General features: G+C 36.8%; 1 protein-coding gene across 1 annotated transcript in view; it reads left to right on the top strand.

The window, feature by feature from the left end:
• SLC16A7 (solute carrier family 16 member 7) overlaps positions 1 to 25,794 on the top strand; it is an 81,080-nt gene that overhangs the window by 41,488 nt on the left and 13,798 nt on the right. The window contains exon 2 of the mRNA XM_063396574.1: positions 5,607 to 5,850. Within this exon, the coding sequence (XP_063252644.1) occupies positions 5,637 to 5,850 (214 nt within the window). The 5' untranslated portion in view covers positions 5,607 to 5,636. The remainder of the gene's footprint in view (positions 1 to 5,606; positions 5,851 to 25,794) is intronic.

The raw sequence follows: 25,794 nt of genomic DNA, 5'->3' as shown, positions 1-25,794 counted from the left end.
CAAGTACACCACAGTATTGATTCTTAACTGCAAATAATTCCATATTTGTTTCATAGATATGAATATTTAGAGCTAGCTCCTTCATTTGCTCTTCAAGAAAACAAAAAGTTTTGTTTCTCAGTAAGCTAGAGATTTAGACTTAAAATACCTGTAGACATATTTTTAAGAATGAAGGGATATAGGTTTTAAGCAACAATGGTGATTTGGTGATTATTTTTTCTTTTAGCAAGAGTAGGAAAACCTAACATTAGGCCTATAAATAAAATGTAATGTAATATATTATGTGTAAGTTATTTTATTGACATATAGAAGTCTGGAAGGCATTTACAGACATTACCCTTAGATTCAAGCCCATAGCAGAAACTTTACAAAACCCAGTATCTTTCTAAAATGCTGTCTAGCCTGGACACATTTTTAGTTGTTTTGATCTAACACAGGGTATATTTGTCCTGAAGATTAGACTCTAGTGGAAAAAAGGCAGTGAAGTCTGGCTCTGAGTGCATCTTTCATCTACCTGGGTTTTATTTACCACATACCCCTTAGTCTCTGATTACAGACGAAAAGGAGACTATTTTTCTATTTCAGGACAATTAGCTTGTTCTTTAAGGTCAGGTACCAGAGTTCCTTAGGAGCTACTTTGCCTCGATTGGAGTTAGAGCTAAAAGGAGAGAACAGACTCTCTTGCTACCTTTACAGTCTTTGCACATCTTCCCTTTCTCCAAAAATAAATAAATAACAATTTTAAAAATCACAAGTAGGGTAAAGCCTTCACACAAAACTAACAAGATACATTTTTCTTCAAAGGCTCAAAGTTGTTCCCAAGATTATGACAATAACTTACAGAAGTTGGTGAGGCAATACCATTTGATGAGATAGTACCTGCTATTCTGCCACCCTGCTTAGAACTCATTAAAGAGGGGTTAATGAAAATTGAAACACTTACAGCATTGAAGCAAGAATCTTTGATAAGAGCACATTTCTTATTTAACTCGTTGTGTTCTACTACAAAGTCATTTATTTCAAATACAGCAGTGCAATTAATACTTGTTAAGGGTAGGTTGGAGCAAGTCAAACCTATAAAGCAAAGCTTGTACCCCACCTGAGCTCCTAGCTCTAGTATTAAGCGATACAAATAATCTGCATTTGCTACTTAATAAGATTCTAAAATACACATCAGTCATAGCACAGTCATACACATCTTATTTGGACATTAGTCTATATGCCAGCTCTGATACTGATCTGGGACAAGACTTATGTTACTCAGTCTGATATTACATTTGTTTCCCATGTCTAAAAGTGGATTATTACTTCTCAGTCACCTCACTGAGACGTTGTAAGACTGCTTTTGCTCAAGTTTGCAAAGCTTTTTGCAGTTCTTGGCTTATTGTCTGGAACTGGAGGGCAGTAGACAAATGCCAAGTATTTCTACTATCCTATAGCAGCTGGGGACAGATTTTTCACATGCCAATTCTTTTACTCTGGGACATGTGGCTGCTGAGTCAAGTGGTGATGGGGCACATTGAGGACAAGACGGACAAAATGCAAGCAGGAAGACAAACAGTTACTCTAACATTGCAGAAAAACAAAGCTAAAACTCCCAGTAAAATCAGTCTTAGTAAACAAGAGAACAGTATAAACCCTTCTCAGAAGGGTCTTTGACAAGCTGTTATATTGATAGCTGATTCTGGCAGCTGGCAACTGCAGAATATTAATGAAGGATTGGTAGGAACATGAGCAGTTTGAACAGGTTGATTAGAACTGACTGAAGTCTATGATGCATGATATCAAGATACAGTATTTATTTGTAGCATTGGGTCTTCGTTTGACCTTGTTGCTTGCTTGCTACTTCTTTCTTTTTTTCTTTCTTACTTTTTTCCTTCCTTTCACATCTATCCTTTCTCCCTTCCTTCCTCCTTCCCTCATTTTTCTTTTTCTCTTTTGCTCACTAGTTCTCATATGCCTAATTAAGTTCAAATGTGCTGAAGACTGCAATAAAAATGTTGCATGCAAGATGTTATAAAAGTGTCCTCTAGTTCCTCTTCTATTATTTGGTAGCAGACACATGCAGCTCCTGTTACAGTAAGCTGTGTTCTTGTCCACTGCTTACATAAATGGGATTTATATGAGGGAACTAGAAGGAGCTTAGGAGAAAATCCTTGTGCACATCTGACTCAGGGTATGTAAAGGCAGAGGAATCTCTGTGTGTTTGACAGCGAGAAGTGAGATGGATGGCTTCACTCAGGACCCACTCCAGTCACTGTTCCCTGGGAGAGGGCAGTGCTCCTCGCCCACTGCTTGCCTACAAAGGCATAGGTACAAGCAATGCTCTCACTAGCTTTAAGCACATGGTGGAATTCATATGACTGACTAAAAACACTGGTGGTGATCCTTATTTACTCAAGTTCTGTTTCTTTTTTTCGTGTTTTGGTCTGGTACTGTGTCCTTTACTTGAACATAATCATACATGCTTGTTTTTATGATTTCTACCATTTTGCTTTTTATTCTTCATGGCCCATAATAACCTATATGAGTTCTGAAAAGGCTTTTTGATTGTCAGTGCTTCATTTCTTCATCTTTTGCTTCTTCCTTTATCAACATTTATGTCTACTAATATAAAACCTTGGGGTTTTTTTGGTTGCTGATGAATTTTGCACTTGTCATAATGCTACCTATATTACTCAAATCTTACTAGTTAGGCTTAGCTTGGAGCTGGGTATATTAATGGATGGGACTTCTTTGGGAGAGATTCAGTTTCAGGGACTGTGGCAGGACATTAAGTGCAGATTTTACAAGATTTTACAAGATTTTACTGCTTCAGGTCCTGAGCATCTATGGAATGTTTGAGATGTTGGATTTAATGTTTGTGAGAAAATGAATGTTTATTTTCACCTTGGTACAAACATACATTTGTCTTTTTTTTTCCTTTTTTTGTCTTCACCTTCTACCAACTGGAGCTAATATTGGCCATGATGATTATAAAGGAATACCAGAGAAGCTATTCTTAGCCCTACTTTGTGGGATAAACAGGAGGTGTGAGACACTATGATCCAGGCTCTTCTTCGTGACAGCATAATGCCCACTGTAGGTTGGCAGACAGAAACATGCAGTGGCCTTTGCACAAATTTGCCTCTAGGCTAAGGCACAGGAGCAGCCAATGCCCCTTTGCTTTTCTCCTCAATGCTCCTGTGATTTACTGTGAAGCTTTTAAAGGGAGGAAAGCACTGAACTGTCAGAGCCTGTTCTTCTTCCCTAAAGGAGTGGATTTAGCAGGATCTCTCCAGACCATTCATTAGTGACATTCAGGAACCTTCAGCATTCTTTTGACTAATATGGTGGCTGTGATTTTTCAAAGTGCTTTTGTGTTATTTTTAGGAAAAGGAGTGCTTCCTCAGTAAATTGATAAGCCCCTTCCATTTTTTTTTGAAGAGCAATGTGTTGATGTTGTTTGCCATTACAAAAATTTATAATAGTGATAGAAGTGTTGTCATGTGAATATTAAACATGAAAACAAATATGCTGAAGACTTTGAAGAGTAAGAAAACAATAGTTAACCTTTTTCATGAAACAATCAAAAGTTTTCTCAGATGAGCAGAACAACAGCTTTTCTGGGAAAGATGGCAAACTCTCATTCTTTACTTAACTGATAGAAATAGAATTCTGCTTTTTATGGCAAATTTGAGATTTTATGCTCTTGAACATGCAGTTGATCATTTTTATTTGTGCTCTAAGTTACAGTGGGCTTTCAGAGATACTTTTCCTTCTAATAGATCTTTATTAACAAAAACAAAACAGTATTTAACACTGTTGACTAAGTTAAGTCTCATCAACCAGAATTGTTTCTGTTCATCCAACTGGTTCTAGTTACTGGCAGGCCCAGCTTTTCCTCTCTGAGTTTTCTCGGTCAACTAACATCAAACTGAGACTGGGATAAGCAGAAACAAAGTACATACCAGAGGTTCTCTCTGGACATGCATATGAAAAGATTTATATGCTTTGTGTACAGAGCAATAGATACCTATTGCTGCCAGCAGGAAATCTTACTTATATGGTGCAGAAGCCAAACTACCTGGGCTTTTAAAATTTTGCCTAAAAGCTAGATGTTTTAGTCATTGATTTAGCTTTCCCCAGAGGTGTGCCAGCTACATGAGATTGCAGATGATGTCTACAGTCAGCTTCAGTGAACTGGAGAATCAAAAGTACACTGGGTTTCTATCACAGGGCTAGCCTGGTAATAGGTAATCGTAAAAGCAACATTTTGCTTGTTTTGTGGCATATATTGCATACAGTGCTACATGGCATTTACCCTAAAAGTACTCCAGGCACTATCCCAAGAGATAAGTATAAGCTGACACAGCTGGGCTTTTTTAGTTTTTGTTAAGGTAATCATCTCACTCCCACTGCTAATGGAGTTTACTGTGAGAAATTGGAATTATGCTGTAAGTGGCACAGAAGAAATCATGTAGAGACTTGCTGGTAATAACAGATTGCATAACAGCAACCTACTCACTGTTATCATCCACAGTTTCAATACTAGTATGGCAGGAGACCAATCAAGAGTAATAAGTCGCCTAAATGCCCAAGAAATAAACAGGGAGGAAAGAAGAATTTGCAGTTCATACTGTCTGTGTAGGCTGGATTACACAGAAAAAACCACAGTGGACTCCAGTTCACGTCTAATAACAATGGGATTTGTTAATGGAAAAAAATCTCATAAACAAAAAATGGATTTTCATTGCTACATATTTTCTAGAAAAGGTAATGCAGAATGCACAAAAAGGAAGGTTGTAGATATGAGGATGATATTAGCAATATGAAATTTATTTCAGGTCTTAGAAGTTTTATCTGGATTTGAGCTGCCCAGATATGTTGGCTACACCTCTTTGAACCTCTGTAAGGTATCAGTGTGGTGGCAGCTCTTACAGTCAATTCTAAATTATAGAAGAACTGTGGAAATCTTCCTGATGTCTTCTAATATGTGGAAACGGCAAAGTTAGTACCATCAAGCACTACCTTGGTCCTGCAAGTAATACAACTTCAAGATATCAAAATCTGAAAAGTAAAATATGAAATTTTAATATTGTGGATTTATTTTATGGATACACAGGGAATTTTAAATCTCTGCTTAGATCTCTGCTTTCCAGATGTTTGCAATTTGTTCCTTGCTGTTGTTGATGATGATTTTGCTGAGGTACTAATAAATCTCACTAACACTTATTTATAGCATTTAGTTGTAATTTAGGTGTAACTTTTTTCCACTGTTTCTCCTCCACTCTGTAGATAGTAGAGCTACATAAATTAACCCACACAAACTAGTCACTTTGCAATAAGTGACTAATTGCAAATATAACTTCAGGGACTGAGATCAGTGATTTTTAACTGTTGCCACATATTGACTAAGCTATTGGAAATATTCTTGCCACAAGTTTTTCTGCAGAACAGCTTTGCTTCTGAAAACAGGTACTCTTGTTCTGTGGTCCCTTTAAAGCTGGAAATTGATCTTTCCTCTGAGGGATTTTTATGATCCCTGTAAAGGACTATTGAATAATGTAGTTTGGTATAAAAAAAAGGGGAAAAATTTACATCCTATTTCTTTCCTTGTTTTTCAGTCTAATTGGAGAAGAGACAGAGACCAAAAAATGCCACCTGCAACAGGAGCTCCAGATTACCCACCCCCTGATGGAGGGTGGGGATGGGTTGTGGTCTTTGGGGCATTTATCTCCATTGGATTTTCCTATGCCTTCCCCAAAGCCATCACAGTGTTCTTCAAAGAAATACAAGAGATCTTCCACACATCATATAGTGAGATAGCTTGGATATCGTCGATAATGTTGGCTGTCATGTATGCAGGAGGTAAGACATTCATGAAATTAGTAAATAACATTGCTTGGTTGTTTTTTTCAAATGGTTCTAAACCATTTTTCCCCCTTAGGGCATTTTCTTTATTCCTCTACCTAAGATTTAGGTAATTTAGACAAAAAAAGATTTTGCAATCTTTCCCTAAATTCACAATTTTTGAGAGTATAATTTCCCAACAAATCAATGCCCAAATAATTTCTTCTGGGTCTAGTCATAAATTTGGTCAGATTTCACTGCCTTGATGAGATTTCTCAGTAAGTCCAATGATGAGGCTTAATGCCAGATAATAATTATTATTATGACAATGAGGGTTCATTCATGAGACACAGGTATTCCTCTGTAGAGAGGAAGTTTATATCTGGTTCCTATTTGTCCTAAAATCCTGTTTTCCATTTAGGCCAAGAGTGATGTTTCAAACATGCCATTTGTATGACAGCTAAGGTGCAGACAGTCTTATTCTTGGGACTGAACAGTGAACATAAGTTTTCTGATACCTTTTTTCTTGTAAGCAAGCAAGTAAAGAACAAGATGGATGTAAAAGGATTTTAAAGTATAAAGCTATGCTTAAGAACTGTCAAATCTGCTTTGACAGGCTTTGTGTCTATCAAGCCCCAAGACTAACTTGTTAAATTCTGCATGGTTTTTTCATTCTTTCAGATTTTTTTTCCTCTTTTTTAAGTATTGGGGAGAGCTAGCTGCCTTTTAGGCAAAACACTTAAACAGTTCAAAGGTGTGAATTACATTAATTTAAATATCAGGTCTGGTGTTTCCCTTTCTTTTAATGTTAAGAGGTAACCACCTGGAGCATCTGACTTTTGCACTGATGGAGCAATTAAATGCATATATTTATAAACATGTGTTTGTGTATATGTTCATTTATGTGAATGTATAGACATAGAAACTGAAAACATTGTGCCAATAGCACAGTGATACTGAAACTCTTTAATCACTGAAGAGTATCACTCCAGTATTTTCCAAAAGTTGTATCTGTGTAATAGTAAAGTACAGTGTTGTCAGGTCCAACAAATGATCTGTGATGAATGAAGAAGTCTCATTTTCAGCATGGTATTTTTTAAATCTCTTATTTCAGTCTCTCTAAGCTCTGACACATGAATGGCCCTACCTTACTTAGCAGTCAGGGAAGTAAGGAGCATGCCTACAAAGAGGATCAGATTATCTGGATTGCTCTCCCCAATTACCTTTTTCTCCTCTGACTCCAATAAGGGAGCTGGAGCCATCATAGCATTAGCTTTAGCACCTCTGGTAAATACTTTTCAGTTGATGGGATGGAAAAACAGATCTTATTTCAAAATCTGTCAATCACAGAGACCTTATGAAGACATCTTGACAAATGGTATCAATATCAACAAAAGTGTGCTAAATATTTGCAAAACAAAAATATTTTGATGCTATTTTTATTCATATACTAATAGAAAATCATGTTACTCACATGCTGGTGGAGAAATATTAAGTATTTTATAGGACCAGTGACAATAGTCGAGTGAATTCACCAGAATTCACCAGGTGAAGAAATAACTTGAAGTAATCAAGAGTGGAGTAAAAGAGGGTATGTCTCATCACATTCAAGTCCTCCCATAATGTACCACTTCCTTAAGGGTGCATCAGCACTTGCACCGTGGAGTGTACCTGTGTACCTGTGGAGGCCTCTGAACAAGTGCTGAACCCATCTGGAGCACAAGAAGAGCACAGGTGGTAAAAAGCTGGATTTTTTTTCTGCCTTCTGTATGCTGTGACTTGCTGACCCTGAGCTCCTTTAACAATGTAAAGCAGTTTTGCTCTATAGCGCAGGTGCTTCTATGTTGTGTTCTCTGCACAGCATTTAATTTATGCCATTTCTGTCAGGTCAAAGTTCACCCAGGTTTTATTAACAGTGCACATGCAAATCTTGGGATATTTAGTGGTTGTCATTTTTATCTGTGACATTCAATGTGCAAGACTTTTCCCATTAAATATAAAAGATTCAGTATTTCTGCCTTTTCTCTAATACTTCTTTGACTGTTCTACCAGTACCAGTTACTAGCTCCACTTGTATATTGACATTAAAAATCACAAAATTGTTTGCTATTCATTCTGCTAACACCTACCCCATTTACTACGAAGATCATCAGCACAGGAACAGTAAGCAGAGTTGTTTGGATATCTTGTTACAGACTTGTGGTTTTAAAATGCTGAGAATGACGACCCTGCCTGATATAAACACTCTTTGAAGCCAAAGCTTCTCTAGGACCACTTCCTAAAAACTGGGCCATTTAGACAATCACTGGCAGAATATGAAATAGCAATCCGGAAAAACACTTCTGAAGGAAATCTCTTCATTGTTTTTACTGTCTGAAATTTGATTCTTCCTTCACATTTGACGTGCTGTAATGTGAAATACACGTTCAGGCCACAGGTACAAGGTGCATTGTTTACTATGAAGTGTGATACATACACGTGTTCATCATGCTACTAATGAAGGTAACCTGAAAACATCTAAGATCTGTCATCCTCATTACTGCTTAGCATTCAACCTATTAATCATCACAGTGGGGTCAGTGAATAAGTTAGAGTCCATGCAGACACTTTTTGCTTTGGAGGCTGCAGCCTCTTGCAGTAATTAGCTGGCATCTGTGTTTCAGCAACAAGATATTAACTTACCTTTCAATGCCTCAGCTCCAGTAAGGAGCTAAAAGAATGTTAATTATATTTATCTCTTACTTCATACTTAGAATAAATGGCATTAAATTATAGCAGACCATCTGGCAATCCATATGGTCTCCTGCAGTCCTGGTTAATTCCAGCAAATAGGTCAAGCACAGCATTCACCCTGTTAGGAGAGCACCAGGCATAGGTGACAAATCTGATAAATCAAATCAATACAAAACTTCTTCTCTCACTCAATCTGGCACAATATGCAGTTTCATACTGTTTTCATACTGTTTGTGTTTTAGGAGGTTGGTTTGTTTGTTTTCTTAAGCTCTCTCTTCCTTCTTCCCCCACCCCCCAACCTTTTGATGTGTGTTAGAGTTTACTAAAAAGGCATTCCAAAAAGCAAGATCCAGCGATGTGATTAAGGTTGCAAGTATTGCACAGCCTCTACTGTTCAGGCCATTCTTGATAAAAGCATTCTCTGGAGAAGAGCAGTCGTTCAGTCTCCATGGTAACTCCTTCTGCCGTCTCTCTTGAGCAGAGACTGCCAATTGCATTAAATTAAGGGTGATGCGTTTGTGATGGATTCCTGCACCCAAGGGACTGAGATTGGGACCACCAGAATTTTGTTACTGGAGGACAGAAGCTGGGATAAAATGGTTAGATATAGGATAGTTGAGCTATCCTGACAGCACAATCTGTGTTCCTATATGTATATGAATAGATACATGTGTAAAACTCATGTGCATGTATGTATTCTTATGCATATAGAATACGTATGTATCCATATACTTACAGAGTCGTATTTCCGCTCCAACGCATGGAGAAATGAAGGAATTAAAGGAAAAGGTCAAATAAATTTGACCTCAAGTTCTGTTAGTTCATTCTTTCTTTTTCAAAACTTTACCCCTCACTTTGTGCAGCGTTATCAGCCAAAGGTAATTAAGGAGTTTCTTATCAGAGCTTGATCTGTTTCCAGTAAAAATGTTTTCATTGCTTTTACTGTGGGTTTGATAGGAGCCATAGTGGCAGCTATGAAAGCCATGTGACAGGTCTGGTGATTTCAGACAGAGCTGACCTTGAGTTTTAGATTTCCTCAGGGAAAAAGCAGTTTGTTCGCTTGCTGGTCCTTAACTCTTTTTCTGTCATGTTTCCAAAGACAGTCAGTTTGTGGGTTTTGTTGCTTTTGTTTGTTTGTTTTTTTGTTTCTCAAAAATAACTTTTTGGATATAGCATTGGCTTATGAAGATTAGCTTGAGAGCTGATAAATCCTTCAAGCCATACCAGCTGTGAAATATGGGACAGTCTTGCTGATCTGAAGTTCAAAAAACATGAATTTAAATTCTGGGTAATATTTCTGAGTAAATAGTTTAAAACGCGTCTTTAGACTGCTTTTGAAGAAAGGTGCTGTATAAATGTATGGAGTGGCCATTATAATTTTTCAGAACACACATACTTTAAAAATGTAGCATTTAATATCTTCCTTTTCTTCAGTATTGCTTAGGTTATCCAAGTCTTAAGTTGTTTCCAAACAGTAGCAAATCCTTGAAGGATTTTTCATGTGACAGCACAAAAGTAACCTGTACATAAGTCCTCAGTTTGACTTTGTCTAATATTAATTCGGAAAATAACTTATCATATGGTAAGTTCAAAATATTTGTGATTTTGTCTCAGTGGGTGTTTTGGTGATATTGCTGTGAAGATGAAATGGCGTGCACAGTGGAGATGACAGTTGTGAAATTCATGTAACACAAACAACAGATGGTTATGGAGTTTTACTTTTGGGCAGGACCTGGGTTCCTACATTTTTCTTCTTCCCCAATAACATTTTCTAATTTTGGTTTTACAAATACTGGCACAAGGAATTCAGTGGCCATCCATATGGAGATTGAGAAGCTTTCTTGAATTGACCTATCTCCTTTGTTGTCAGGGGCAAGTGTTTTTCCCCATCAGAATATGCAAAGTATTGAATTTTAATAACCTCATTTAGAGTGTCCTTGAAAGCAGAACTTGCTAAGTTTCTGAGTGCCTCATGGGCATAAGGGAATACTTCACATTTAGCCTAAGATATATGTAAAACCTCTATGTCAAGTTAATTTGAGACTCACAGATAATGGAAAAAAGGCGTTGTAATGAGGTTTAACAAGAACAGAGCATTTTGACTCTTACTAGCAAATGGAGATAAGAGTAACAAAATATTATAAATATACGTAAGTTCAGTTCTTGAAAAACAAAACCTGAATGCTAAAGCCTGTGAAGGGTAATACAACCAGGCCTTATATTTCTTTGAAGGCTTTGAGTTTTAGTAAAACTTGACATTGTAGGGTGGTGTTCTGCAGTAGCAATGGACGTTATAAACAGAGATGTTTTAAACAGAGATGTCTTCCTAGATGTATAGAAAACACTAAAATGGTAAAGGGAAGAAAGGTGAAAAGCAAAAAAAGTGTATCTGTTGTAGATGGTTTTATACATTTTCTTTTCAAATAGGTTTGTCACCCTATGTACAGGAACAAGCTGTTTTTTTACTCTGCAACTTGTTACATTTTGCTGAACAAATAAGATCTAATTGCTAAATATTCAGTGTCTTTTGGAGATTCAATTTTGTTGAGTTGTCATGAAAAAAAAGGTTTTGCTGGGATCTGAATACACTCAGGAAGCCAATCTCAAAGCTAAGGACATGCTTCCACTGCGAGAAATAAGGATTTTTTTGTCTTTTATTGTACACTTGTGTTAATTTTGAGTAATTGTCAGAAAGACATTACATACAGAGCTCCCAGTGTGTTTCCATGAACTTCTTTTGCCATTCCAGTCATAGGGTATTGGCAGTGGTTTGATACATACAATGACATGAGGCGTGCTTTAGAGGCAAACATGCTGGTTAATGATTGTACTTGGTGATCTTAGAGGTCTTTTCCAACCTTAATAATTCCATGATTCTGTAGAAATATTAGTGGTAACTTAAATTTCATTAACTTGAGCCTTTTACTAAAACAGATCTCATTTACATACAAGTAGGTAATGTGGATTACATAATGAATATTAATTAATAACTCTTTCCCTTTGTAAGGCTTCATATTTGTCTTGATCTTAATTTGGTTTTATAGACAGGAATTTCAATAAGCAAATCAATATTGACAGCTTTTTTATCTGTAAAAATGACTTTTTTGATTTCCAATTAGTTTCAATTAATAGGTCAAAGTCTAACAATAATAAATAAAATGCATCATTTTCTAAGGGCCTAAAACTTTGTGTTTGTTTAAGAAAGGTATCAAGGGACAAACTGAGGCCTTTGATATGTTCATTCGGCTTGTACTACTGACGAAGGAATGCTTATTTTGTGACTACTGCAGATGTTGGATTAGTTCCCATATAGTTTTTCACTGGATCATACAATGGTTGTGTTTGTGATGTGTGTTGGGCAATTCAAAGGTAATGAAACAATGGTCTTGCGCAACTGGGAATCATGAGACACTTATGCAGATACCAGGGAAGAACTGTGGGGAAGGAAAAGCCTGTGTGTACCATTGTAGTCACCCAGCACTTCAAATGAAATAATAAACCCAGCACTTTACAAAGAACTTATTATAGAATTTTACTGGTCCATTGTTTTGGAATGTCTAAGAACTATTCACTTGTTTATTTTGGAGAGTATATTCAAGGAAAACAGAGTTCTACTGATAGGTTTAGAAGGTATTCTAAGCCAGTATCAAATGGCAACAGCTCAGATGTACTGTGATTCATAAAGATATATAGTTCTGCAGTCGTTAACAGAGGTGGGTGTGCCAGGGACTTAGTGATAGGCTTACGGTGATGTCAGAGGAGCAACAGAAATAAAAAAAAAGTGATGTTTAAAATGTATTTTATGATTATATTAGTCTCTCTTTAAGTTGATTTACTGGTTTTGAAGATTTTTTCAAAGACCACACGGCACATGTGTTTAAATGTATAAACCATATGGAGAGTTTTTCACGAGTCAGAACCTTTTCATCTAATAATAATATTCTATTGAGATTCTGTATGTCAAAAAATACAAACAAATGCAGCTTTAGTAGGTAATACATGTTTTGTTGGTGCATACAAGCAAAAGAAATCTTATCTTTCCACAAAAATTGGCAGATACTTTTTCATTGTCAAGAAACAGTTAAGGATTTGCATTGCAGTTCTACCTCATTTTTGTTTGGGGGAATATCTACTATGATGTGACATCCAAGTGAAAGAATATGATTTAAAAAGGAACTCTATTATGAAATAAGGTGTTGATTTCCTCGTACAGTTCAAACACATCTTTTAACAGTTTCTCAGTGATGATGGGAATGTGTTCCCTCTTTGGTTTTCTATGTGTAATGCTTTGAAACACTTGCCATTAGGAGCTTTCACTTTTAGAAAACTTAGAAGGAAGTAATGGTATCCTTACAGCTTTTTAGCAATAGTAGCTGGAAATAATATGAACAGGATTCATGTGTTTAGTCTTCCCAGCATAGGCACCTACATCTGACCAGTTGTCTAGACATCGTCTGGAGTCAGTAGATGGGAATTTCTAATTCATTCCTAAATGTCTGAAACACATCAAATATAAAGACGTCTTTGGCTTTTGAGTGCTAAAAGAATCTAAAGTTCAAATTTTGAACATCAACAAATCTGAGTTGATGCCACCCTACATGATTGTTACCCTACACTAATACATTATATTTTGCTAGCTAGAGACCTTGAAACCTAAGAACATTCTTGTTAGAGATACAACCCCATTGTTAGGGATTTTGAGCTTCTTGTGTTTAAGGTTTGATTTTCTTCTTTAATCTTTTTAATCAAATTCCATGAAATTGACTCAGTTGCATTAGTTTTCAATGCTGTTAAAAATACCTGGTAATTTTAACAATACCTTTGAGCTTGTAAATCTTCTCTTACCTTGCAGTGACTTTCCTCATACCCATAATTCCCTTTCTTCTCTAACCAGATAAGAAAAAAACCACGGCTGGCTTGTCTAATAATTGGCAGGTTTACATTCTTCTGTAGCTGATTATAAGCTGATAGAAATCTATGGATCTGTTATATTTTCTTAGGTTTGGTGAATGATTTAAAAATTGAATACAGTTCAATCTCCTTGTAACAAGATCCTCAAACACTTCTCTTATCAGTATCAGTGTCAGCTGGCAGCACCAATTTTGCCACGATGCAAACCTTACTCATACTGCTCTCCTATGGAGGAATCCTTTGCTCTTTCTGGAACAGAACTTGCTTGACTGAAATTTTTAGTTCTTTTACAAGGATGAGCTTCTCTGTCCCACATATATTGCTTCCAGATTTGCAGGATTTCCCAAGGACTGTGCACCAGCTTTCAAGATTGGACTGGCACAAGAGAAAGAAACAGATGTCCTATTTGGCCTTCCCTAGAAGGTGGAGTATGCTTATGTCCTTGGAAGCAAAATTTCAGTCAGAAAAACTTCTGGAGCAGTGCTGATCTAAATTATTTGAATTATTGTGGCATATTGTGCCATATTGTCCATATTGTGGCATTGCTAAGTTTTATGTGCACATAATAAAGTATACGAGTCTGCTGTTACTTGCTTCATCAGAATAGTTGTGTTTTTCAGAGCAGCCAGTAAATAAACAAAGTGCAGGAGGTTTTACTTCTGAATTTAAATTAAAGACTGTCTTTAGAGGAACTGTACAATCCATAAGAACCCAAGACTCCAGAGGGGTTACCCTGAAACATTTAATTAAGGAACATAGGGGTTTAAAGGTGGAGAGAAGGAACATCTTCAGTGATGATGTTACTGTCTTATCAGAGACATCTGACATAACTGCCTGGAACTCCATTCCAAGTATGGGCATTGGTGCTTACCCTGCAAGAAATGCTTCATTTTAAATACCTCATTTTTTTTTCCATGTACCTATAGTCAACATAAAAACATATTTATATATTTATGCAAATATGTTCATCCTTAGGTGTGTTTGCAACATCAAGATTCCTTGACTTTATACCTTCAATGACTTTAGTGTTTCCAAAGGCAGTCATTAAAATCTCATTTTTATTTATATTCACCTTTAAAAGACATGATCCATAAATGATTAATATCTTTTTTCCCCCAATAAAATATAAATAAAATATAGAATATTAGCTTTGAAGATTTACAGGATTTAGGCAAAGCTGGTGGTATTAACTTTATTGAAGTAATCAGTGGATAAAACTTCTGACTTATTTGTTAGTAAGCTTATCTCTGCTTCATAAATGAAAAACAAAAGTTTAAAGTCATACTGCAATTTGACTTTACGTCAATCATTTATGACTTGACTTCAATTTTAATTTATTGGATTCCATAGAGTTCCAGTGCTGCAAAGTTCTCTGAGAAGTCAACAATCAGGCACTGTGATTGTAAGGATTATTCATTGAAGCAACAGATTCTGTAACAAAACGCTTCTAGGGAGTGAACTGAAATTGTATGATTCTCACACGGGAAGAGAATGTAGTCAACGTTGGAGAGGATTGTAAGGGGCTGGTGCCCCCTTACGTGAGCAGTCACTCAGAGGACTACACCTCACAGAATGAGATGTGGCAGTTCATCTCAGAGAGAGGTTCAGTGGGTACTAGGTGACTGCATGTAATAACACATTGGGCTTACATTAAAATAAGAAACTGTAGAGTTGCAAGTTTCCTAAGACTGTTTGGTAATGAAATGCAATACGATACCTAGCAACCTTGAAAAAAAATGTTTGTAATAATTCTGAGCTAACTGGAAGAATTAGTTCATGGTAATGCCACAAAGTTATATTTTAAATTTGTTTATTTATATGGCAGAACACATTAAAGATATTTCAGAGTGAGTTTTTTGAAGAGTTTTAACTGAGAATTCTGAGGCTTGAAATTTTTATTTCAGCTTTGGAATAAAATTTATATTAAAGCATAAATTTAATTCATGCAATGCTTGTTTTAATTTTCTGTATTGTTCCTTAAAAATCAACTAGCATGCCACATAATATATGCGGGATTCTCTTGTCTTTTACACAGCACCATAGTTTATAACTGTGGAAAGTGTGTGCAAGGTTACATTTGCCATTGTGAATTAGAAGCTCTTCATATTTACTTAATCAAATGTAAACAGCTAGCTGAGTGCAAAGCACTTGACCCTATGCTCAGAGAACCAGAGCTGAAGTGGCAAATGGGGTTAAGACAAGAACAAATTTGTATTATGGAATTTCTTCCAGATTATTTCACCTGATATTATAAAAAAATTACCTGACAAGGTGTTCAGATATACACATTGCCTAGGTCAAAGTTCTGACCAATTGCTTTCCAGTAAGGTGTATTAAAGCTTACTAAAGAAACATAGTTCCTCCTGTAAGAAGAAAATATTATTTTCCTGAGTAAACCTCAATAATATTCTCCTCACAAGCACACATGGTAAATCTTTGCAAAAGTAGGTATATTTCATTGGATTATTTTAATATGTTCTTGCTGAAGAATGCCAACATAATTCTTTCGTTGAAAGGTGGCTCCAGAAATGCATGATGCTTAGGCAGTATCTGTAATACAAATCATGAAAAGCCTGTATTTTAATGGGCACTAATTTATTTTGAATTTATGATGAATCACAGTCATTAGAAGGGAGCTGCTTCACACTACTAGATGAAGAATAAGGTTTCTGCCAGTGGCAGGTTATTTTATTTCTTCACAGCAGGTAAAAACCCCTCCTTGTTCAAAGGCCACACAAATACTATCTTCAAGTGCAAGAAGGGGGGACTAGGTCACCAAGCCCCTTCATGTTGCTTTTTGAGGCAGAGCTCAAATACTCCTTTTTCATGTAAGCAGATCTGATCTAGACTTTCCTACCTGCACACTTTGAGAAAATTCTGTCTGTGGAGGTGCATCTTCTGCTGCTACAAGGGACTCTGTAGAGAATGTTAGGAATGTTGTTTCCTCTCTAGTCTAGCCAAAATGCAAATGCCATAACAGCCTTTGTTCAATTCCCTTTGTCCAATATACTTCTTTTCCACTGTCCAAGTCCCAGGCTTTTTCTACTAATTTTCATTACTCTTTCAGTCCCTAACTTGGTCATAATTTATGCTAATTTTGATTGAGTCCACAAAATAAACGGCATGTGACTCTACACAGAGAACAATTTAAAAAATTGAAAGTGCATCAAGTAAAGCTTCTTTTTTCTAAAGTAGATGGAAATCTAAAAGTGACAGTTCAATAGTAAATTCAGCTCTGATGAGAAAACATATGTGAGGTTGGCATGGCAAAGATAAACTGACATCTACTCAGATAGAAAGATTTTAAAAATGTATCTGATTTCTCCTTCAATTTCATTGGATAGAGTTATTCTGAGACAGGTATTTGACTGTAAAAGGCTAGAGAGACGCAAGGAAAATATAATGAGGAAAGAAGATATTAGAAACCACTCCTAAATCATTGTTTATTCAGTAAATATTTTGCTGAGTATTATTTTTAGAAAGCAGTTAAATATGGATTGTCTTAAATTTAAGCAAATTGGAAATCATAAGCTCACAGAATGGTTGGGTTGGGACACTTTCAGAATTTTGTACATGTTGACTGAGTTGTCCTCCAAGTTTCCACTTCTTTTAGGGTGTAATAAACACCAGTAATTTGAGCACAGTTGCAATGAAAATGCATCAAAAAAATGAAAAAACATCACATAAATCTTGTCACTGTTTTTGATCAAGAGTTATTTTGATAACTTTTGACTGTTCATTATTCTAATTTTGATTTTTTTTTCTTCATGTTTCTAGGCATTTAACAGTTTACATTGCTTTTAGTCTTTTTGACCAGGAAGACGAATAGTCAGTGGTTTTTTTTACTTTACATATCATTCACTCTATAATTTAACAGATTTTTCTCAATATAAGCACGTGGTTTTTTTTCACTTGTCTGAAAACAGGGGAAAAAACAAAGCAAATGAAGCTCCACAAAAAGTCTTAGTTTTAGTTGGCAACTGAATGTATTTTGAAAAATAGTGTGAATAATGTTAATTCTGTGTCTAGTAGGATCCCATTATACGCTACCACTGTCTGCACTTACACTCTAAATAGGTGCCAAAAACTAATGAGAATTCTTAGTTCCCATTTCATATATCTTTAAAACAAATTCACTTCCCCCTTCTGTTTCTTTTGTCCCTTCTCTTCTCCTCTCCTCACTCTTCTCTTTTCCCTTTTCCTTGTTCCCATCCTCTCAGCACATTAGGAACTACATATAACTGAATATTTATTCTATTGCTAAATATAATCTTTTATTATAGTATCAAATTATTTAGAAATTATCTAATTTAAAGTTTGTAAAGGAGTTTGAGAAATTGACACACAGGCTTCTAAACATTAGCACTGAAATACACCATATGCATTTTACTGGATATTAGTTTAAAAAATTGTAATTAAAATGACAAAATAATGATTTAGAGCGTTTTTTCCTATAAAATAGAGTTTGAGCTTGATGTACTAATGGGTTAAGTGCATTTGGAAATAATCTTACAATGTTATTGACGATGACCTAAATATGATGACTTATCTGGACACTGCCAAGTTATAAATACGTACATCCAGAGTTATAATTCTCATCACATTTATTCTAAGTATGTAGATGAGACTTAATGATGCACTCGTGATCCATAATTCACAGTAAGTGGTCCACAGAAACATCATAGGTAATAGATTCAGTATTTTCAATTTGAAGTTTAATTATACAGTGCAAAACTGAGAGCAGAAAAGAATATGATAAAGGACCAACTGAGGAGAAGCAAGTGTCTTGTGCTTTCTCTGAAATTACATATTATTGCATGTAACAGTATATAAGGAATCATTTCCAAGTTGAGTTAGTTATAATATTATTCTGGAAAAAAACAAATAAACTGTAGGATGAGGTGCAGGATGGAAATGAGATATTGTATGAACTTTAATATGATGGGCACTTTGTAGAAGACAGAGAAATCCAACCCAATATTAATCTTAATTGAACTTGGCTGAATTTTTCAGTGTGAATGCATTATTTGAAAAATGTACTGGGTTGAGTTGGAGAGAATAAACCCTACATTCTTTAGAACTACTCAATAGCCTGGGCTATTGTATTTGTTATGACTTTTTGCACGCTAAAATTCTGCTAGGCAGAATTGAGAACTTATTATTCTGCTTCCAGGAGAAGTAGCCAGGGATTTTTAAGTAGAGGTATAAAAATAATGCATGATAATAGGGAATAATAAATAGAAGGCGGTGAGTAATGAACATTTACAAATATTGTGTTCACATGTGCATACTCAGAGATTTTTAGAAGAGCCAGCCCTTCCTCAAAGAGGAAGGAAGAAAGAAAAAAAGGAAAACCTTTGTAACTATCCAGTAACGTGGTTTAGGAAAAATGTCTATGAAGAATTAAAATAAATATTTGCATGAACTCTTCAGTTTGGTTATTTTATCTTTTTCTTGTTGTTGGGGGGTTTTGAATCTTTTAGTTCTCAACAATTATCTCTTAGATTAACTACATATCTCTTATTTTCAAGTTGCTGTAATTGTAATTTTTACAGTGTTATAGTGTAACCTCTGTCTTTTTTTTTTTTTTTTTTCAGTTTTATGATCCACACAAAATCTCCCCCCCACCCTTGTAATAGCAGAATATACAGAACTTGTTTGGCAGTCTGGTTCGCAGTTAGCAAGCTGTAAAGACAAGTTTGATATCTAAAAATTGTAACCTGATTTTCAAAGGCACAAAGTACTAAACACTAAGTCTTCAATTAGAAATTTTTTGAGCTCTTTGAAAGTGAAAGAGTGAGTTCAGAACGTTTCAGTGAAAAAATACTTATAAATGGGATAAGTACCTTCTATTATTCCTGGAAAAAACCAGGCCATTTTTATCATTTAGTACATCAGTCAGATGAGGGAAAGCATTGGGGTTTTTTATTATGTGTTTCTGTGAGTATGTAGTCTCCATGTCTGGACATGGCAGTTTTTTAATAAGATCATGTTTGAGACAGGAGAACTATTAGGTAGAAATACTGGTTAGCTATAAATAAACCTCTAGTTTCTGATTAGTATTAATTTCCCTTTGTTCCCTCAAAGTAGACCCATTAGGATTTATTTTAAATACTCAGAAATGGGATGCTTTCAGTTCATGTGCTCAAAAGCAGATATTACCAAATTGAACTTAGCCATCCATTTCAGCCATCTACAAAGACAGAAGGATAACACTCCAAAGATGATACCTCTAAAAAAAACCACTACCCATTTTCATGAGAACATTTGAGTTATGCCTTATGAAATACCTTAGAGTTATGCCTCATGAAATTCCAAATGAATCCCTGAAAGAAATGGAAATTTAATTTATTATTACCTTGTGTAATGTATACTGCTGCAGATAATTATATATCAGTATTATTATCTTTACTATATTTCCAGAGGGAGATAGTGGATAAGTCCTTGTTTGGTTTTACATTTGAAGGACAAGTGGCTTTTCATGGCACAGGTTCACTGTGCATTTAACAGTAACATTATTTAAATGAAATTCCCAATATATTTTTTGAGTCAGAAAAGCTGTTTTAAATTTAAATTCATGCAAGCCTATGATGTCCTGGGGACTTAATTGCTGTTAAATACTTAGCTTTAAAATCCATTGTCTTTTCTTCTGCAGAAAACTTTCATTAATTTTTCCCAGTAACTCATTATTTGCCACTGAATTTTCTAATGTTCATGTTGATACACTACATGCTCAAGTTACAAGTTGGTTGCTTTGATTTTCTGTGAAGATATGACTATTTTTCTGTGAAGATTATTTGCAATGCACATATCATGCTCTGATGCTCTTTCCCTTTACAGAGGTATGCAGATTGTGGTTCGAAAAATATGTGCTTGGTGTTAGAGGGTCTCTGAGTACAATTCTCTTATAGGTGCTTGTGCTCCATCTCATCTTTAGCTTGTTCCCTCCTTTCTTCTTTATTTTTTCTTACCTTTTTCTAAGTTGAAAGACTAGTTTTTGAAAATATCTATGTGTGGGCTTCACTCTACTCAGTGATACTGAAGGTAACAGGAAACCAAATAAAAGGAAAGTTTTAAAAAATGATGAAATATTTTTCTGAAATATAATGAAATATAATTTCTTTTTATAATAAAGATGTCAATGGGAAATTTGGGCAGTTAATTTTGGGCCAGAGCTTTTTTAGTCGGTGACCATATATGTTTCTGAAATCTTCTGAGTGTTCAGTAGCTCATAGAACTACACTCATTTACTATTAAATATGATGAAGTTTCATAATGCTCATTTCAAAAGAAATGTCATCATTTATCTTAAAGCCTTCTGCATTGTGGTCAAGTGATTTTGCCTTTCAGTAAAAAAATTCTGCAGCAGAGCATACAAAACATAATTAATAAAAAGCATTGATATGGTTCCATGTAAATAATAATCAGCATGGCAACTCCTTGATTAAAAACTGGGCATTTTTCCAACTTTTCAAAATTCATAGATATAGAGCAATTTGCTAACTTGAAGACATTTTCTAAATTACATGGTCCATAATTCCATACGCATTTATAAACAAACAAAAAAACCTGCAAGCCAAACAAGAGCTTTAATCAAAATATGTAAAGCCCTTGATTCATGTCTCTGATGTATCACTAGGAAAACACAAAACACCACAGCAGATCAAGGATCTGTGATTCCTCCATGAAAGCAATACATTTAGACCAAGCACCACTGATTGCTTTTTGTTTCTCCTGAACATTTCAGGAAAAGGCAGCTTATATTTGCTGTCAGATAAATGTGATTCTGACTTGAGCACTTCAAAACTTGCCAGTGTGACCTTTTTGTGAGGAAGAAGAGGAAGCAGCTGGAGTTGAGCACTCTTCCATCAGTTGGGCTCCTGTGTGTCACCACACACACAATTACTGAATTCCTTATAAACCTCCTAAGGAATAGATGAAGGTCAAATTAATGTTCATTAGAGGTCAAAAGATAAAAACTTGATGCAATACAAGGCTCCTTCAGAACACAAGTGAGAATGGGAGCATTCAGAGTAATGACACTGAGGAAATGTAGTTAAGAGCAGAGGAAGTGGAGAGCAAAGTGTGATGGAGGTTGAGCAACTGGCTACGTCCTCTCTGGCAGCTTGAGCTTTTAGCTGCTGAGCTCTCCTAACTCATGGTCTAACAGCCCTGACTCAATGTTACACATTTCTGTTCGGTGGTATTTACTGCACAAGCATTTTTTTCTCATTGCTTTCTGTCAAGGTTACTGTGTTATCCAAGGTTTATGGAATCAGTGCAGCCAGTTGTAAATGTTAGATGAAATGGGAAAAAAATAAATGCTGCCACAGAGGAACTACAGAGAAAAATTTCCAATGATTCTTGAACTAATTTACTTCACTGCTGTTACACAAACACATAGGATATGTCAGAAATGCAGGTTACCGTTCCCAGACACATGATAAAGAATGCAAATATAAAAAATAATACAGAAATAGTTGCATGACTTTTTAATATTTTTAGTTCTTTTCTGTCTAAAGTCTGTCCAGGAATACTAAAATAATTTAGCCAAAGGTTTTTGAATGAGAGATGACTGTCATAGAATGCATAATATTTTGACTTAGTCCTGCTTGAAAAAACAGCATATTTTGAAAGTATTTTCCAAGTTATTGAACAGGTTTTAAGCATTTTGAGTTGTTTTCCTCTGAATACCAGAGATAGGATTCCATTAGCATTACTAAGTACTTGCTTAAAGCCTTTGTGATTGAATGAGCTTTTGTTAGTGGACTTCATATTTTGTAAAAAAAAAAAAAAATTAAAGAGAAAAAGCAAATAGTTTATACTAATATTAATTCTTGAGCTCCTTGGGCTTTTCCAGCCTTATAGGAAACAGAAATAAAAGGTAAACCTTGACTGGAAAGACAGATGCATTGACTCTGCAGAGCAGATGGCTGAAAATATGTTTGAACCAATTGACAAGATGCAAAATCTACAATGTATCATTATGCAATTTGAAATATTATATACTTTTATTTTCAACTTTTTTCAGCAATTCATTTAAATAAATGTGATATTGTTCAGACTGAGTCATTTCATGTTGCTTTGGGTCAATGACACCATGAACACTGTAATGACATTGTCAATATATGTTAAAAAAATATTACCTTTTTATCAGGAAAGTTTATCTCTATTTCCATACTAAAATTAATGGAGGTAGCAAAATAAAAGCATAAATTCACTGGCACTATGCAAAACAAATTACAGAGTGATCTCTAATTACATCACTGTGTTATAGCAGTGAGAACTCAAACTAGGATTCATGGAACAGCTCCTCCTACAAGCTTTGCTAAAGCACATGGGGAACAGGGAGGTGATTCGGGACAGCCAGCACAGCTGCATGAAAGTCAAGTCCTGCCTGACCAAGCTATTGGCCATCTGTGATGGCATGACTTTATCAGGGGACAGTGGAAGGTTTACAGGTGTCACTTCTCTGGACTTCTGTAAATCCTTTGACCCCCACATCCTTGTCTCTAAGCTGGAGAGATGGACTTGGTGAGTGAACCCTTAGCTGGACAAGGAATTAGTTGAACAGCCACATCCAGAGGGCAGTGATCAATGGCTCAGAGTCCTGATGGACATCTGTGACACATGCTGCTTCTCAAGGGTCTGCAGTGAAACCTTATTTATTATTATAATAAATTATAATACTTAATATCATCATTAATGACAGTGCTGAAGGGATCGAGTGCACCCTCAGCACATTTGCAGATGACACTGAGCTGGGTGCTGCAGGTGACACACCTGAAGCACAGGATGCCATCCAGAGGGACCTGGACAGGCCTGAGAACTGGGCCCATGGCAATCTCATGAGGTTTGACAAGGCCAAGTGCTGGTGCTGCACCTGGATCGGGGCAAACCCTGGAATCAGCCCAGGCTGGGATGAACAGATGGAGAGCAGCCCTGCTGGGAAGGACTCGGGGGTGCCGGGGAGGAGAGGCTGGACATGACCCAGCCATGGGCACTCACAGCACAGAGAGCCAAACGTGTCCTGGGCTGCATCCAGAGCAGCGTGGGCAGCAGGGGAGGGAGGGGGTTCTGCCCCTCTGCTCTGCTCTGGTGACACCCCACCTGCAGGGCTGCACCCAGCTCTGGGGTCCCCAGCACAGGAAGGACATGGACCTGTTGGACAGAGTCCAGAGGAGGCCACCAAGATGATCAGAGGGATGGAGCATTTCTTTTATGAGGAAAGAGTGAGAGAATTGGGATTGATCAGCCTGGAAAAGAGAGGGCTGGGGGATAACCTAATTGCAGCCTTCCAGTACCTGAAGGGAGCCTGCAAGAAGAATGGAGAGGGACTTTTTGTAATGACCTTAAAGGGTATGAAACTAAATGACCTTTAAACCTCCTTCCAACCCAGGCCTTTCTTAGACTGGTGATTTAGTATGATTTAGTTCCAAGCCCCCTGCCATGGACAGGACACCTGCCATAGACCAGATTGCTCAGAGCCACATCCAACCTGGCCTACAGCACTCGCGGGGATGGGGAGCCACAGCTTCTCTGGGCAACCCCTTCCAGCCCCTCACCAGCCTCACAGGGACGATTTTCGTCATGACAATTAATCTAAATCTACTCTGAATACCCACAACTTCTCTGTGCACAAATGCAAGTAAATGCTCTTTTGAGCCATTGAAAGAGAACATAGGTGTCACAGTATTATAGACTTTGTATGAAACATCATAAACAGCTCCAAAATGCATGCTCCCATCTCTGCTCACCGAGCTGAAATGACTTTTGCCACTTTTTCCCTGGCATAATGACAAACAATATGAAAAGCTGCTATTTTTTCTTGTCTTATAAAGCACAGCCCTTCCTGAACCTGTTTTCCAGTGGTGCTGGTTACAGTTGCTGACTTACACCTTCTCACAACCTGGTCCTTTGCCTGAAACAGAAAGATATAAAACAAAAATACAGCTGTGAGAGTGTTAGCATATTACGATAATGGTCTTAAATTTGGTGTAGGGAGTATATAATCTTTCGTGACTGATGGTTTGTGGGTGTTAAGGGAGAGACCAGAGTAAATATTCTTGTGGATCTCCTGACTTAACATCTGTTATGCAGTTACTTCAGGCTTTGGGAAAGTAGATTCAGAGATCCAGCAGCCCTTTAGTGCATTAACATACATTAATGTATAGCAAGGCTTTGGCAGAGTAATAGTATTTAAACAGCTTGCTCTTCCTTTTTCTCAAAAGAAAGAATACACAAGGAATATAAACCTATACTGGCACATGAGCGTTGCTCAAATAACTGTAGAAGGTGTTAAATGTGACATGAAATTTGTACACGGCAGGCAAACAGCTGGAATTTATGTAGAATCATCTATTTTAAGGTATTATTATGCATTATTTTATAAGACTTCATAAGCAAGTGTATGCACAGATGTCAGAATAAAATATTTAACCTACTTACCACATTGGAAGAGTTCCTAGATAATTTAGGGACCTTAAACCAACTTTATGTCTTGTAGAACAATTAATATTTTCCACACGCATAAATTTTAAATCAAAATACTGGAATATACAGAAAGAAAACCTCAAATTAAGTGGAGCTGTTGTGGTAAGTACATGTCGTGGTTGCTAGGGGAGGTGAATTTTTCCAGGGAGAGGTAAGCAGGCCAATTAGTAATCAGTTTTTCTGCTGGCACCTGGATTGGTCACTCGGAAGTTTGGACACGCCTCTGAGGACACAAAGAGTTAAAAGCAGGAGTCTAGGGGGTTCGGCCTCTTTTTGGATCTCGGTTTTAGCAGAGAGACGTCTCAGGCCTCCTTCCCCTGCCCAGCCACGAGGCTGGGTGGGGGAGGGGAAACACGTGGTCGGGCTCAGGTAAGCCGGAGCCCCTGGGGGGGAGAAGAGAGGGGACAGGACTGGAACTGAGCTGCCCCGTCCAGGATGGAGGGGTGGAAAACTGTGGAAGTGCCTTCGGTGTGTGCTCACCCCCCTCCCCCCCAAACTCCGGGAGAAGGTGCCCAGCCAGGTGGGGGTTGCCGAGCCTGGGAGTGCCTGAGCCCGCACCCTGCTGGGAGATAGAAGCTGTTAACCCTTGCTTGGCAGAAAGAAACTTTTCTTAGACATTGATTCTCATGACTGGTGATTTCGGAAAAAAGGAGAAAGAAGCGGTCTGGGACTGAAGTGATAAAGCACGATTAGAAAGAACCTGATAGGCAAAGAATGAGAGGAGTAGCCTTCTGAGCTAGACTTTTCTTGCATAATGTCAGCCATGGACTGAACTTGAGTCTCTTTTGAACATAAACTGCATTTTGGGTAGATGCAGCTGCCCTG

This window comes from Prinia subflava, chromosome 4 (assembly GCF_021018805.1).
Source record: "Prinia subflava isolate CZ2003 ecotype Zambia chromosome 4, Cam_Psub_1.2, whole genome shotgun sequence".
In the NCBI taxonomy this organism is placed as follows: domain Eukaryota; kingdom Metazoa; phylum Chordata; class Aves; order Passeriformes; family Cisticolidae; genus Prinia; species Prinia subflava.
This window is presented reverse-complemented; position numbering and strand designations above follow the sequence as displayed.